The 17,286-nt window shown below is 43.8% G+C and overlaps 1 protein-coding gene across 1 annotated transcript in view; it reads left to right on the forward strand.

Moving 5' to 3' along the window:
- The first annotated feature begins 1,364 nt into the window (after window positions 1-1,364).
- The window catches only part of ercc3 (excision repair cross-complementation group 3), a 41,235-nt gene continuing 25,313 nt past the window's right edge, over window positions 1,365-17,286 (forward strand). Inside the window, exons 1-8 of the mRNA XM_059967525.1 lie at window positions 1,365-1,487; window positions 3,547-3,755; window positions 6,834-7,070; window positions 8,474-8,523; window positions 9,835-9,976; window positions 12,070-12,237; window positions 14,763-14,967; window positions 15,763-16,077. Of these exons, the coding sequence (XP_059823508.1) occupies window positions 1,460-1,487; window positions 3,547-3,755; window positions 6,834-7,070; window positions 8,474-8,523; window positions 9,835-9,976; window positions 12,070-12,237; window positions 14,763-14,967; window positions 15,763-16,077 (1,354 nt within the window). The 5' untranslated portion in view covers window positions 1,365-1,459. The remainder of the gene's footprint in view (window positions 1,488-3,546; window positions 3,756-6,833; window positions 7,071-8,473; window positions 8,524-9,834; window positions 9,977-12,069; window positions 12,238-14,762; window positions 14,968-15,762; window positions 16,078-17,286) is intronic.

The following is a 17,286-nucleotide window of genomic DNA, read 5'->3' on the forward strand; positions in this document are numbered from 1 at the left end:
CATGGCAGATGCAGTTTAATGTGGATAAATCTGAGGTTATCCACTTTGATGGAAAGAACAGGAAGGCAGATTACTATCTGAATGGTGTCAAGTTAGGAAAAGGGGAAGTACAATGAGATCTAGGTGTCCTTGTTTATCAGTCACTGAAAGTAAGCATGCAGTGAAGAAAGCTAATGGCATGTTGGCCTTCATAACAAGGGGAGCCGAGTATAGGAGCAAAGAGGTCCTTCTGCAGTTGTACAGGGCCCTGGTGAGACCACACCTGGAGTATTGTGTTCAGTTTTGGTCTCCAAATTTGAGGAAGGACATTCTTGCTATTGAGCTAGTGCAGCGTAGGTTCACAAGGTCAATTCCTGGGATGATGGAGCTGTCATATGTTGAAAGATTGAAGCGACTGGGCTTGTATACACTGGAATTTAGAAGGATGAGAGGGGATCTGATTGAAACATATAAGATTATTAAGGGATTGGACACACTAGAGTCAAGAAAAATGTTCCTGATGTTGGGGGAGTCCAGAACCAGAGGTCACAGTTTAAGAATAAGGGGTAGGCCATCTAGAAGAGAGTGGAAGAAAAACTTTTTCACCCAGAGATTTGTGGATCTATGGAATGCTCTGCCTCAGAAGGCAGTGGAGACCAATTCTCTGGATGCTTTCAAGAAAGGGTTAGATAGAGCTCTTATAGATAGCGGAGTCAAGGGATATGGGGAGAAGGCAGGAACGGGGTACTGATTGTGGATGATCAGCTATGATCACAGTGAATGGCAGTGCTGGCTCGAAGGGCCGAATGGCCTACTCCTGCACCTATTGTCTATTGAGGCTTTTGTAGCTCCTCCCCGATGGGAGCTGGGGAAAGATGCCATGAAATACGATTATACGGAACGCGCTTCAGTGTCTTTACTTTCTAATGACGATAAAGGGGTTCGGCTTTCAATCTTTGATAGGTGAAGGCTCAACTCTGGAATGCAGCATGAATCTGGAATGTTACAGCCCAGAGCTGGCCCTTCGGCCCACCGCGTCCTTCCGATCATCAACCACCCATTTACACTGATCCTATTTTATTCTCTGCATATTCTCATTAATCCCCTCCCCAGATTTTACCTATGCCAAGGGACAATTTACAGCGACCAAATAAACCACATCTTGCAGAGACGAGAGGGAGAAAGCCACTCGTACCACGCCGGAGTCCGGTACCGAACCCGTGGATCGGTCTCGGATCCCTGCTACGCCATCTAGTATCGCGATGCTGTGCGCAGCCCGCGGCTGGAGGCATTTTGAGGGATTCGCGCATGTTCAGTGGTGTTGTAGCGGCTGCCGGCAACCGACGGCTTTGCACATGCTCAGCGACAAAACAGCGGCTGCCAGCAGCAGAGATTTGCGCATGCCCGAGGGGTTTGCCTGAACGACCGGCAGCTGAAGCGACGCGCATGCTCAGTGGCTTTGCTGCGGTCTCCGGGCGCCATGGGCAAAAAGGACAGGGGTGAGCGAGGTGAGGTCCAGCGCCGTTTCCGCCAGTAGCCCCTATTACCGTGCACACAGCACCGAGCTCACACACAGCCCCAGCCACGGTTCAGGGTCCGGGCCTCACCCAGGTTCCTGCTCTCCATACCCGGCCACAGGCTCTAGTCTCTGCCCAGCACCCGGCCTGTTCCCCGCCCGACCCACGACCTGGACCCGAAACCTCGACTGTCCATTTCCCCTCATAGATCATACACGCAAGAGATTCTGCAGGCGCTGGAAATCTTGAGCAACACGCACACAAAATGCTGGAGGAACGCAGCAGGCCAGACAGCATCTATGGATGAGAACAAACGTTGGACATTTCGACCAAGCTCCCTTCGACCCCGGAGCCACAACCTGAAACGTCAGCTACCCATTTCCTTCCGCGAGAGTCCCTCCAATGATTTGGGTGTTGACCCGGGACTCATCCTGGTCCTTGACCAGCTCCATCTTGATGTGTCCATCCTCCTTCCCATTCCCCTGAAAGCCCCTTACTCCACCCTTTGTGGACCGACCCTGACCTTTCCGTTGCCCTGTCCTGAAGTTGGTGTATTTGGAACAAGTAATGACCCCTCATCCCTTAAGATTAACTTGCAGGTTGAGGAAGGTAAATGCAAAGTTGCATTCATTTCAGGAGGACGAGGATATAAAAGCAAGGATGTAATGCTGAGGTTTTATAAGGCATTGGTCAGTCTACATTTGGAGTATTGTGAAGAGTTTTGAGCCCCTATCCAAGAAAGGATGTTCTGGCAATCGGAGAGGGTCGGCAGATTTACCAGAATGATCCTGGAATGAAAGCGTTTGTTGACTCTGGGCCTTTTGTCACTGGAGTTAAGAAGAATGTGGGCAATCTCATTGATACCTACTGAATAGAGTGGATATGGATAGGATGTTTCATGCAGTGGGGCAATCTAGGAACAGAGGGTGGTTATTCTGGAATTTATTGGCATAGATATCTTTGGGCCATGTCATTGAGTATATTGAAAGCAGACGTGGATAGATTCTTAATTAGTCATGGTGTCAATGATTATGGGGAGAATGCAGCAAGCAGGATTGAAAGGGAAAGTAAATCAGCCATGATGGAATGGTGGAGCAGATGTGATGGGCTGAATGGCCCAATTCTCTATTCCTATAGCTTATGGTCTTCTAACTGATAGCAGTGCAGTGTTTTATTTAGTCCATTGATACAGTGTTTCGACCCAAAACATCAACAATTTCTATCTTTCCACTGATGCTGCTCAACCCTCTGAGTTCCCCCAGTAGATTGTTACTCTGGGTTCCTATTTCCAGATTTATTTAATTGAACATAGAACAGTACAGGGCCTTCAACACATGGTGTTATGCCGACCTTTTAACCTACACCAAGATCAATCTAACTCTTCCCTTACACATAGCACTCCACTTTCTCTCATTCATGTTTCTACCTAAGAGGCTCTTAAATGCCTCAATGTATCTGCCTCTACCATCACTCCTGGCAGGGCGTTCCATACACCCACCACACTGTGTAAAGAAATTTACCTTTAACATCCCTCCTATACTTTCCTCCAATCACCTTAAAATTATGCCCCCTTGCGTTAGCCATTTACCTCTCATCTGCCTTCGCTCCAGAGAGAAAAGCTCGAGCACATTCAGCCTATCCTATGAAAAATTTCTCATGAATGATCCAGGTCTCTGAATCTCTGATTGTATAACACAATCACTGAGCCACAGTTCTGAGTGAAGTTGGATGATCTGTGGGTTGAAGTGAGCTTCCTGTCAGTCACCTTACGTACAGACACTGGTGTATCTAGCGTCACTTTATGTATACAAGCTATCTTATGTACTTATATCGATCATGGTTTTTAAAAAAAATTATTATTGTGTTCTTTATTGTCTTTTTTGTGCTGCATCAGATCCGGAGTAACAATGATTTTGTTCTCCTTTCCACTTGTGTACTGGAAATGACATGAAATAATCCTGATGAATCTGACTGAGTTAGGGGTAGGCACTACGTGACAGTATACACATGTTGTAAATCCATTACCAATTTTGTTCGATTATTTCCACAGACAAGAAGAAGTCGAAGAAGCGTCGTAACGATGAGGAGGAGGAGGAGGACGAAGAGCTGACTATGGGAGCAGACTCTGAGGAAGCAGTTCCCTCCGCTGCTGGCAAGCAAGTGGAACAGGCTGTGGTTAAGGAGGATGAGTATGGAGCCAAGGACTACAGGATCCAGATGACACTGAAGGACGATCACTGCTCTAGGCCCCTCTGGGTGGTAGGTACTGGGTAAAGGGTAAAGATTGGCTGACTAATGTATCCATGCTCAAGTGGTTATGGACTTCAGGGTAGCGTGGTAATGTATCACCCTTTCACATCTTGAGGTTGCTCTTTGTGAGCTCTTGGTGGAGCAGTGTGTTGGAAGAGATTAACAAAGATTAGCTGTATTTGTAACATGTAGATTAAACATCAAAACAATGAAATGAAGGAGATGAGTTATACAGCTCTCGTTACATGCACATGCAGGTCAATTCTGAGTGATTATGCAGAAAGTTTGAAGTTAATAACTCACCTCCTTCTACCTTAGGCCACAAGCTTATCAATTACCCATCTGTGGACACTAATGGAGGACCAAGATCCATATGCTCCATGACAGCTGGACTGTGTAAATGTAGGAGGGAACTATGTTGAAAAATGTGCTAGATCTTCTAAAATTGACTCCTACCTTAGGCCACAAACTTATCAATCACCCCTCGTACTTTACAGCACCATTGACCTGGGTTCCATTATTTCATTCCCCTTTACGCTTGTGTATTGGAAATGACATTGAACAATTGTGAATCCTGAATTAGGGTTTTGCTGATTCATTTTTTTCCCCAGGAACCAAATGATTGAGGGAAGTAGCTGTTCTTCTTTGGGCTTCTGTACCTCCTGCCGAGAGGTAGCTGCAGAAGGATGGCATGGCCCGGATGGTGGGGATCTTTGAGGATGGGTGATGCCCTCTTGAGGCATCGCCTCCTGTAGATACCTCCGATGGTAGGAGGGACGTGCCTGTAACGTATTTGGCTGAGTCCACTACTCTCTTCAGCTTCTTACATTCCTGTGCATTTTAATTGCCATACTAGACCATGATGCAACCAGTCAGGATTCTTTCAACAGGACATCTGTAGAAATTTGATAGAGTATTAAAGAAAGATTAGAGATTCTCTTTATTTGTCACATGTACAGCGAAATGCCAAAACATACAGTAACTGTGTTATTTGTGTCAAGGACCAACTCAGTCCAAGGGTTATGCTGGAGGCGACACTTAGTGCCAACGTAGCGTGCTCACAACTCACTAGTCGTAATCCACACATCTTTGGACTGTGGGAGGAAACTAGAGCATCTGAAGGAAGCCCACATACTCACGGGAGGAACATAGAAACTTTTTACAGAGGGCCCTGGAATTGAATTCCAATGCCCTGCGCAGTAATAGCACTGTGCTAACTGCTATGCTACCATGACACTCTGTCAGGTGACAAGCTGAGCTTCCTTAACCTAAGACGCTGGCCTGTCTTAGAGAGGAAGGGGCGAAGTCTTTGATCTGCCACTCATTTTTGTTTGTTGAAATCATTAACAGAACTGGCTTGAGTTTTTCTTTAATTGTGATGAAATCCATCTGGATGTGAGGATGGATGGAGGGGATGTGCATTTCTGTAGATCTGTCAAACACAAAATTAAGTGGGCAATAATGATAAATCTCAATAATTTATATTGTCTTTCCCATCTCATTAAAATGCTCTCTTCCCATTGTCTATGCTGTTCAGTAAAGTGAGAGAGTGGGAAGGAATATATTTGAGTTTTAATGAACAAAGCTGGTTAAATTTCAAGAAGTGATTTTTTTGGAGCAAGTTCTGTGATTTTGGAATCACATCTGCTGGAAGAACGTAGTGGGTTGAGCAGCAACATGAAGGGAAAGGAACCGTTGTTGTTTCAAATCAAAACCCTACATCAGGACTGAGAGCGGAGTTGCTCTCTGCTCTGTCACTGCTGTCAAAGTAAAATTTATTACCAAAGTATGTATTTGTCACCATATACCATCTTGAGATTCATTTTCTTGCAGACATTTTCCAGAAAATAAATGCAATAAAATTTATGAAAAACTATACATAAACACTGACAGACAACCTATGTTTAAAGACATTTTATACAATAAAATAATACTGAGAACATGATTTGTAGAGGCCTTGAAAGTGAATCTGTGGGTTGTGGAATCAGATTGGAATTTATTTATCATGTGTACATTGAACAAACAGTGAATGTGTCGTTTGCGTTGCTAACAGCTAACACACCCGAGGTGTGCTGAGGGCAGCCTGCAAGTGTCGCCACACAGTAGGTGCCTATGCTTCGCAGAGTCGCCTCAGAGTTGGGCTGAGTGGTTTTGTGAAGATTAGACGCTGGACGTTGACATTTCCTTTTCCATTCCACAGAGACCAATCATCCTACTAGGTTCTTCCAACAGATTGTTTGTTTCTCCAGTTTCCAGCATCCGCATTCTCTCGTGCCTCTGTCTTGTGTCACTTGTTTATACAGATCAAATTGTTACGCAGTATGTTATGTACAAAATGGGTACTCCGCAGTGCTCCAGAAAGTGTCAGTTGTTACTTTCAAAATGGAATTGGTAATTGCAAAAGGAACAATTTGTACAGCTACTGGGAAAGCACAAGAGAGAATATTCAGACAGATCTTTCAAGGAGACAGCAAAAGCTTGCATAGAACATGCAGGTTCTTTGGCCCACTGTATTGTGCAAGCCTTTTAACTTATTCTAAGATCAATCTAACCCTTTCTTCCCACATAGCTCTCCATTTTTTCTATCATTCATGTGCCTATCTAAGAGTTTCTTCCTTTATCACCTCTGCAGCATGTTCTATGCGCTCACTGCTGACTGTTTATATTAAAAAAAACTAGTCCTCTGGCATTCCCCCCCACCCCCCCATACTTTGCTCCAATCACCTTCAAATTCATGTTAACCATTTATACTCTGGGATAAAGTCTCTGGCTATCCACTTGGTTTATGTATCTTAACGGCTTGTACACCTCTATCAAGTCACCTCTCATCCTTCTGTGCTGCAAAGGGAAAAGCACTAACTCGCTCAACCTGTCCCCATAAGACATATTCTCTAATCCAGGCATCATCCTGGTAAATCTCCTTTGCACCCTCACTAACTTTTACTGGACTAAATGCCTGCTTAGCAATATCATTCACCATTCATTTCTATGTTGATTAGCGCATTTTGCTTACCTTTCTGCTTTACTGAACATCTTCTGCTTTTTTAAACTTTAAACTTACTGAAATGTTTTATTTCATGTCTACAGGCTCCTGATGGACACATTTTCCTTGAAGCCTTCTCTCCGATATATAAGTACGCACAGGACTTCCTGGTGGCCATTGCTGAACCTGTTTGCAGACCTACGCATACTCACGAGTACAAGCTGACTGCCTACTCCCTGTACGCGGCTGTAAGTGTAGGGCTACAGACGAACGACATCATTGAATATCTGCAGAAATTGAGCAAGACGTCCATTCCCGATGGCATCTTGCAGTTCATTAAGGTAATGTTTTTCAAGACTTGTCCTTGTGGTGTAACAGAACTTAAAGATTAAATAATTAACTTTGCTTGTCACACGTACATCGAAACATAAAGGGAAGTGCGTAATTTGCATGATCGGTTATCACGGTCTGAGGATGTGCTGGCAGGCAGTCCACAAGCGTCGCCATGCTTCCAGAGCCAACATAGCATGCCCACGACTTACTAACCCTGGCCTTAACCATACATCCTTAGAATATGGGAGGACACCGGAGCACCCAGCGGAGACCCACGCGGTCACGGGGAGAACATACAAATTGCTGAGAGACAGCAACCCCTGATCGCTGGCATTGTAAAACATTTTGCTAATTGCTGTGCCACTCATAAAATTGTGCATTCGATAAAGTAATTGAGATATTAAGAGGCAGAGCATTAGAATAGGTACTTCAACCCATCAAGTCCACATCAACCATCAAGCACCCATTTGTACATTAATCCCACTCCTTCCTATTTTATTCTCCCCTCATTAGCTCTTCTTCCCCCTCCCCCCTCATTGTTGCTGTACTCCCTTGTACCACCTCAATGTACTATTTGATTTGTATGAACAGTGTGCAAGGTAAGCTTTTCACTGTATCGTGGTACATTTGACAATATGGTCATTTAAGAGACTCTTAGGTGAGCATGTGGATGAAAGAAAAATAGAGGGTTCTGTGGGAGGGAAGGGTTTGTTTGATCTTAGGATAGGTTAAAAGGTCAGTATAACATAGGAGCAGAAGGGCCTATACTGTGTAATTCCATTGTTATTGGACTATTGAATGGCCCTTCATACCACAAAATGTACTCTTAGCCTCACAATCTGCCTCATTATGATCTAGCACCATATTGTCTGCCTGCACTGCCCTTTCTCTGTAACTGTTTGCACTTTATTCTACATTGTTATTGTTTTACTTTGTTCTACCTCAATGCACTGTGCAATGATTTAATCTGAGTAAACAATATACAAGACTAGCTTTTCACCATACCGCAGTACATGTGATAATTATAGACCAATTCCACTTCCCATCAACCCAGTTCCAACACTTTCAATAGCCAATTAACTGACCAACACACTTGCCTTGGGTAAAAACACAATATTTCCACAATCCAGTTAGAGCAAAAATGTTTATTTTGTTTCAAAGTGTTCATAGTCTTGCTGAACTGTAGTGATTAATGTTCAGGAATGGAATGGTTGAAGGGATGTAGCTGTTCTTGAACCTGGTGGTGTGGGATTTCAAGCATCTGTACCTCCTGCCTGATGATAGGTCTGAGAAGATGGCAAGGCTTGGATTGTGGGGATCTTTGAAGGATGTTGCCTTCTTGAATGCAAAATAATTAAATTATCTTTGACTTCAAATGAAATGTGTCTGAATATTATGTTTCTTCCTGCAGCTCTGCACTGTTAGTTATGGGAAGTTGAAGTTGGTCCTTAAGCATAACAGGTAGGGAAACTGATCATTGTGTTCTCTTTGGTTGTTTACTCAATGTGATCTTAATTTTTGAAGAAGTCAGAAGACACTCGGGGTTGGGATCTTGGGTCATTCCAAAGCACTTAACAAAGCAATTCAAATTCCTCTTAAATTTTCCCTCTCACTTTAAACCTCTGCCTTCTCATTCTTGATTCACCAACCCTTGGGGAAAAGGCTGACTCCATTCACTCCATCTGTGCCCCTCTCTCTACATTCCAAGGAATAAAGTTTACCTTCTCAATTTCTCCCTACTCCTCTGTCTCTGATGGCCCTGGTTGTGAGGGGGTCCTTCAACCAGCAGGCGCCTGAACCAGTGTGAGTAACCTTGACTCTGAACTGATTTCACAACCTATGGACTCACTTTCAAAGACTCTACAACGCTTTCAAAATGACCCTGTTTATATTGTATTTGTCCTACTGTGGGTGCCTATAAAAAATGAATCTCAAAGTAGTATTTGGTGACATACATAGTTAGATAATAAATTTACTTTGAACTTTGACTTAGACTGCTGGGTTGGTGGTCTATGCAGCAGTGACGTTCTATGTCTTGACTGCCGTCCTGCAGGTACTTTGTGGAGAACACTGCCAGGCAACATCCCGTTACTTGTCCTTTGTGGAAGAATTATTCCAAGCAGACATCTGCTCACCTCTGTCAGAGTACCTGCCTTTTAGACTCCCAAGGAATAAAGTCCAAGCCTTCCCAGTGTTTTCCTGCTCCTAAGGCACAAGACCAGTGTTAGGTCATTTGGCCCATTGAGTCTGCTCTGCCATTCCATTATGGCTAATTTATTATCTTTCTCAACCTCATTATCCCGCCTTCTCCCTGTAACCTTTGATCCCCTTACTAATGAAGAACATTTCAACCTGCACTTTAAATATACCCAATGATTTGGCCTCTGCAGCTGTTTGTGGCAATGAATTCTACAGCTGCACGATCCTCTGGCTATAGAAATTCCTCCTCATCTCTGTTCTAAAGAGATATCCCTCTATTCTAAGGCTGTGCTCTCTTGGCATAGACTGTCTCACTATAGGAAATGTCCTCTCCACTCTATCTAGACCTTTCAGTATTCAATAGGATTCATTGAGAGTCTACTGTTATTCCAAACTTCAGTGAGTACAGGCCCAGAGCCATCAAATGCTCCTCATGTGATAATCCTGAGATTGTTGTCTTGGACCCTCTCCAATGCCATCAAAAACTTTCTTTGAAAATGGGTCGGAGGGGCAGCTGGTCTGTTGCTCTACACGGTGGTGGTCTGTGATTTGAGCACACTCCCATTCCTGCAGGTACTTTGTGGAGAGCACGCATCCTGATGTGATTCAGAAGCTGCTGCAAGACAAGGTCATAAAGCAGTGCCGTCTGCGGACAGATGAAGGGGATGACACCGAGCTCATCATGGGCACCATCTCCAGTAAATCTGCCATGTTGGTAAGTCAGTGTCCTTAGCTTGGGGATGTAAACACAGCCTGGTCCATCAAGCAAACAAGCCTCTGAAGGAGCTTTAAGTTCCTTGCCATTAGAATATCAAAGGATCTGTTTTGGGGCCAGTGCATAAGTGCCATCACAAAGAAGGCACACCAGCTCCTCTACTTTTTCAGATGCTTGCATAGGTTCAGCTTGTCACCTAAAACCTTGACAAACTTCTACAGATTAGCAGTGGTGAGGGTCCTGACTGATTGCATCACAGACTGGTATAGGAGCACTAATGCCCAGGTACAGAAATGGCTACAGAAAGTGATGGATAAAGCTGAGTCCATCAGAGGCAAACCCTCCCCACCATGGTGCACGTTTACAAGGACCGCTGCCACAAGAAAGCAGCATCCATCCCCAAGGACCACTACCATTCAGGCCAAGCTCTCTTTTCTTTATCATCGGGCTAGAGGTATAGAAACCGTAGGTCCCAGGCATCCAGCTTCAGGAACAGTCATTACCCTACAACTTAGGCTTCTGAACCAGTGTGGACAACTTCACTCACCACAGCTCTGGACTGATTTCATAACTCGTGTTCTCAGTATTAATTTGTTTTTTGTATGTTTGTTGTTTGACTTTATGTGTAGTTTTTCATAAATTCTACTGTTCTCCTTTATTTTCCTGTAAATGCCTGCAAGAAAATGAATCTCAAGGTAATAATGGTAATATATATACATACTTTGATAGTAAATTTACTTCTGACTCCCCTCCACTATTCTGTCTACACTGCCTTCTGCCTTGGGGAAGTAACCAGTGGAAATGAGGATTACTCCCATCTTGGACATTCTCCCTTCTGACTTACCCTAACAAGCAAACTCCTGAGAGCATGTACCACCAGGCTTAAGAAGAACATTTAAAAGGAGCACTGCTGCAGGAAAGCAGCATCCCCACCACCCAGGCCATGCTCTCTTCTCGCTTCTGTCTAAGGGAAGGAGGTACAGGAGTCTCAGATCCCACACCATCAGGTTTAGGTACAGTTGTTTCTCTTCGAGCATTGGGCTCCTGAACCAGACTGGATAATTTCACTCACCTCAACACTGAACTGATTCCACAACCTATTGACTCATTTTCAAGGATCCTACAACTTAAGTTTTCGATATTCATTCCTTGCTTATCTATCTCTTTTTTTTTTTCTCTTTGTATTTGCAAGTTTGTTGTCTTTTGCATGAGTTTTTGTCCGTCTCTTGTGTGTGTTTTTCCATTGATTCTGTAATGATTCTAATTTTTGAGAATACCCCCAAGAAAGTAAATCTCAGGGTTGCCTGTGGTGACACATATGTACTTTGATAATGAATTTTTCTGCCATTACCTTGTACTGCCTCAATGCACTGTGTTATGATTGGATCTGAGTGAACAGTATGCAAGACAAGTTTTTCACTGTACCTCAGTGCAGGTGACAATAATAAACCAATTCCAATGTCATATCCCACTGTTAACAGGCTTTTGAATGGTCCTGCTGCACACTGAAGATGGACTCTTGATCTCCCAGTCAGTTCCCCTTCATAGATGCTGCTTGACATGCTAAGTTCAAGTTTGTTGTTGTCTGACTGTAAATGCAGCCAAATGAAACAGTGTTCCTTTGGACCATAGTGCACCCACAGAACACATATCACTCACAGCACGTAAAACAAATTATTACCACAAATAAGTTAATAAAATAGAATTCAAATATGTATGCAGTGCACAGCACAGATAAGCAGTGTAGTGGACAGTAAACAGCTTGCTGTCCAGGTGATCAGATTTAACTAGTGGCAGGGTATCCATTAGTCTCTCAGTCTGAAGGAAGAAGCTGGCAGAACTAGCTTTGAAGCCCCTTTACCTCCTTTCTGATGGTAGTGGGTCAAAGAGATTGTGGAATTGGTGGTAGGAATCCGCAACAATGCTTCGGGCCCTTTGTCTACAATACTTCTGGTAAATATCACAGGTGCTGGGGGGAAGATCGTGGTGATCTTCTCGGCTGTTTTCCCTCCAGCAGTTTGCATCTATTGGTCACGATTCAGTGTTCTGGAGTTCATTCCCTGGCTAAGTCACAAATGATCATGTTTCCACAGATGCCCAAACCCTCACAGAGTAATGGAGCGGCATCAACATCGAGGGGTGGGGAGCCTGCACCCCTTAAGGCCGATGTCCCCACAGACCTGTTTGATTTCTACGAGCAGATGGACAAGGAGGAGGAAGAGGAAGAGGAGCTTCATACTGTCTCCTTCGAAGTCAAGCAGGTGACCAATTCCACTCATAAATCCAGCAGTTCAGGAGACGCTTCGGAGCTCAGAGTGCTGAGGATGTGTAATATTTCACCTCAATCTTTCACATTTACAGTTGGTGACAAAATTTAACTGAGAACTTTAAAAGCTGAGAGGTCTAGAGACTTAGAATAGTACAGCACAGTACAGATCCTTTGATCCATGATGTAACCTACTCTATGATCAATCCAACTCTTCCCTCTCACATAGCCCTACATTTTTCTATCATCCATGTGCCTATCTAAAAGTCTCTTAAACGTCCCTATCTTTCTCTATCGCCATCCCTGGCAGAACGTTCCATGCACTCACCATTCTGTAGAAATCTTACCTCTGGCTATTCACCTTAAAACGCGCCCCCTGGTATTAGCCATTTCTGGCTCTCCACTTGATCTATGCCTCTTGTCATCTTGTACACCTTTATCAAGTCATCTCTCATCTTCCTTCTCTCCAAAGAGAAAAGCCCTAGTTTGCTGAACTTGTCCATATAAGACATGCTCTCTAATCCAGAGATTATGCAGTGCCAATAAAAGGTATTCAACTTCTTAGATTTTTTCATGTTTTTTTGTTTTACAACTTTGAATCACAGTGGATTTAATTTGGCTTTTTTGACCCTGATCAGAAAAAGACACTTTTGTGTCAAAGTGGAAACAAATCACTACAAAGTGATCTAAATTAATTGCAGATGTAAAACACAAAATAATTGATTGCATAAGTATTCACCTCCTTCAAGTCATTTAGTGGATGCACCATTAGCAACATTTATAGCTTCTGAGTCTGTGTGGATAGGTCTCTATCAGCTTTGTAGATCTGGACACTGCAAATCTTCTCTCAAGTCGCAGATCTCTTGCAGACTGCATCTCCAGGATTTCCCTGTATTTTGCTGTATTCATTTTACCCTCTACCTTCACAAGCCTTTCAGGGCCTGCTGTAGTGAAGCATCCCCACAGCATGATACAGCCACCACCATGTTCCATGGTAGTGATGTTGTGTTTTTGATGATGTGTGGTGTTTGGCTTATGCTAAAGATAACAGTTAGTCTGATGGCCAGATTGCTCAATTTTGGTTTCATCAGACCATAGAACCTTCTTCCAGCTGACCTTAGAGTCTCCCACATGTCTTCTAGCTGAGATTTCATGTGTTTTATTTTCAACAGTGGCTTTCTCTTTGCCACTCTCCCATAAAGCTGCAACTGGTGAAGCACCTGGGCAACAGTTGTTGTATGCACAGTCTCTCCCACCTCAGCCTTTGAAGTTTGTAACTCCATCAGAGTTTTCATAGGTCTCTTGCTGGCCACCCCTCGAGTCCCCTTCGTGCACAGTCACTCAGTTTTTGAGGACGGCCTGCTCTAAGCAGATCTATAGCTGTGCCATATCCTTTCCATTTCTTGCTGATTGTCTTAACTGTACTCCAAAGGATATTCAGTGTCTTGGAAATTTTCTTGTATCCATCTCCTGACTTGTGCTTTTCAATAACCTTTTTTTGCAAAGTTGCATGGAGTGTTCTTTTGTTTTCATGGTGAAGTTTTTGCCAGGATACTGACACACTAGCAGTTGAACCTTCCAGCTACCTGTGTATTTTTACTACAATCAATTGAAACACTTAAACTACACACAGGTCTCCTAAATCCGACCTCCATTTAACTAATGATGTGACTTCTGAAACCCGTGATGGTTTGGTGCGTCATATTTGGGAGGGGGATGAATAGTTATGAAATCAATTCTTTTGTGTTTTATATTTGTAATTAATTTAGATTGATTTGTAGAGATCTGTTTTCACTTTGACACGAAAGGGTCTTTTTTTCTGTTGGTCAGTGTCAAAAAAAGTCAAATTAAATCCGCAATGATTCTATGTTGTAAAATAATAAAACATGGAAATTTCCAAGGGGTGAATACTTTTTATAGGCACTGTCTGTGTATATGTCGTGAAATTTGTTGTTTTGTAGCAGCAATACAGTACAAGACAAAACTATCCTGATGAAGTCCAAAAAAGCCAGCTGCCTAGCCTGTTGAGTTCCTCCAGCATTTTGTGTGTGTTGCTCTAGATTTCTGAATCTCTTACAGTCAGTAGCACAGAAACAGGCCTTTTGGCCCATCTACAATGTGCCAGACTCTGTCTAGTATCTGCCTAATCCCATTAACTTGCACCCAGACAATAGCCCTTCATGCCCCTCCCATCCCTGTACTTATCCAAACTTCTCTTATATGTTGAAGAATTTCTCTTAAATGTTCCACTACCAGCTCATTCCACACTCTCACCACCCTCTGAGTGAGAATTCCCCGTCAGGTTCCCTTAAAACAGTTCACCTTTCACCTTTCACATATGATCTGTCGTTCTAGTCTCACCCAACCTCAGTGTAAAAAGCCTGTTTGCACTTATCCTATCTATGCCCCTCATAATGTTTACGAAAATAGATAGATACTGTATTGATTCCAAAGGAAATTACAATGTAAATATTATTAAAGAGGATTAGTGTGGTGGTGTTGATGAGTTTCTTCCCACAGGAAATGATCGAGGAGCTGCAGAAACGTTGCATTCAGATGGAGTACCCTTTGCTGGCGGAATACGATTTCAGGAATGATACGGTCAACCCTGATGTTAACATTGACCTGAAACCCACGGCTGTGCTGCGGCCCTACCAGGAAAAGAGCCTCCGGAAGATGTTTGGGAATGGCCGGGCCAGGTCGGGCGTTATTGTCCTTCCCTGTGGTAGGTGCCTGCGGTTAGATGTGATGAGAATTCCATGCTTTAATGCTCAATCGTATGTGCGTTACAAGACTGCAGTCAGGAGACTACTGTAGAGCACTTATCCGAAATGCCCCACCCTCAGTTCCTCTGCCACAGTATAACTCTCCCTCTGTACCACCATTTCCACAGTGTGGAACTCCCTCTCTACTGTCCCTTCACAGTGTAACCCTCCTTCAGTGCTGACCCTTCTCAGTACTGCCCCTTTTTTTAACAAACATACAAATCTTTTTTTCAAATACTGAAGAAATACAAAAGTTAGGTATTACTAAACACTTAGTGATTTCAAATTAAAATAGTTATTACCATCTATAATACACTAATTTCCCTGGGAGAGGGGGCCACTGTTCACATAAATACCCTACTGTACCCATAATGATTACATGTTCCCTGTCCAAGGACACCAGGGCACAAATATAGCCCTGGAAGAGGGGCAGATAGTCGGCTCGGGCAGAGCTCTCGACAGCCCACTGCCTGGACCCTTGAATGGCCATCTTGACGTGGCCCAGGTGCAAGTCTGAGTGACCTGCCCCCTCCTTACTGGGTGCTCATAAACCAGAAAGCAAGTGGCATTCCCCAGTCAACCCGTCCAACCCTGGGGACTTGCTTTCTCAAAGCTAGTTGAGGACATCTTCCCTCAGTAGGGGAGAGTTCAGCTGTAGGACAGCCTCAAGGCTAATTAGGGTCATTTAGGAAACTTCGATATGCACATGGATAATAGAACTTTCTCCTTGATTTTGTTGGGTTTGGTTTCTCCAGGTGCCGGCAAGTCCTTGGTGGGTGTAACAGCCGCCTGCACTGTGCGGAAGCGATGCCTAGTTTTGTGTACCTCGGCCGTGTCTGTTGAGCAGTGGAAGTCGCAGTTCAAGATGTGGTCAACCATCGACGACAGCCAGATCTGCCGATTCACTTCGGACGCCAAGGATAAACCAATAGGCTGCTCCATTGCCATTAGCACCTACTCAATGCTGGGTCACACGACCAAACGTTCCTGGGAGGCCGAGAGGGTGATGGAGTGGCTAAAGAGCCAGGAATGGGGGCTGATGCTACTGGATGAGGTGCACACCATTCCCGGTAATGCTCACTGCCACGCATGAGAGGCCAGACCCTGCTGAAGTCAAATCAATGATACTCAAATACTGAAAAACCTAGAATGAGTGGACATGGAGAGATGTTTCCTGGAGTGGGGGAGACTATGACCAGAGGGCACAGCCTTGGAATAGAAGGACATTCCTTTAGAACAGAGATAAGAAATGTCCTTAGCCAGAGGGTGCTGAATCTATGGAATTGATTGCCAGAGATGACTGGAGGCCAAATCATTAGTATACTTAAAGCAGAGGTTGATAGGTTTTTGATTAGCAAGGGGGTCAAAGCTTACAGGGAAAAGGCAGGTAAATGGTGTTGAGGGGGGTAATAAATCAGCCATGGTAGAATGATGGAGCAGACTTGATGGGCTGAGTGGCCTAATTCTCCTATGTCTTGAGGTCAAATGGCACTGACTCAGAATCAGGTTTATCAGCACTGATGTATCTCCTGAAATTTGTTGCATTCGAACCCACATCCACCACTTATGCTGGCATCTTGTCCCACATTGGCACATTCACACCTTAAATATTTCACCTTTCTCCCTTAAACTGTGACCTTCAGTTCTAGTTTCACCCACTCTCAATGGAAAAAGCCTGCTTGCATGTACCCCTCATAATTTTTGTATACTATCCAATCTCCTTCATTCTACACTCCAAGCCATAAAGTCCTGACCTATTCAAGCTTTCCCTAGAGCTCAGGTCCTCAAGTTCTTGTAAATTTTCTCCACTGTTTTCAATATTGATATCGTTCCTGTAGTAAGGTGACCAGAACTGCAGACAATATTCCAAGTTTTGCCTCACCAAAGTAAATTGCAATATATTAACAGGGCAAAAAGAGAGCAAAAATAGTTAGTGTTCACAGGTTCATGGACTGTTGATAAATCTGATGGTGGAGGGGAAGAAGCTGTTCCCTTAAAAGTTATGTGCATCTTCAGCTCCTGTATCTCCTCCCTAATAATAGTATTAATGAGAAGGGGGCATGTCCTGGGTGGTGTGGGCCCTTAATGATAGCATTATCTTTTGAAAATGACCTCAATGATGAGAAGGCAGTGCCCATGACTGAGTTTACAATCCTCTACAGTTTTATCCAATCCTGTGCAATGGCCTCTCCATAGTAGAGGATCTGTAGAAATTTGCTAGAGTCTTTGGTGACTTACCATATCACCTCAAACTCATAATGAATTTGAGTTCATTATTT

This window comes from Hypanus sabinus, chromosome 4 (assembly GCF_030144855.1).
Source record: "Hypanus sabinus isolate sHypSab1 chromosome 4, sHypSab1.hap1, whole genome shotgun sequence".
In the NCBI taxonomy this organism is placed as follows: Eukaryota; Metazoa; Chordata; class Chondrichthyes; order Myliobatiformes; family Dasyatidae; genus Hypanus; species Hypanus sabinus.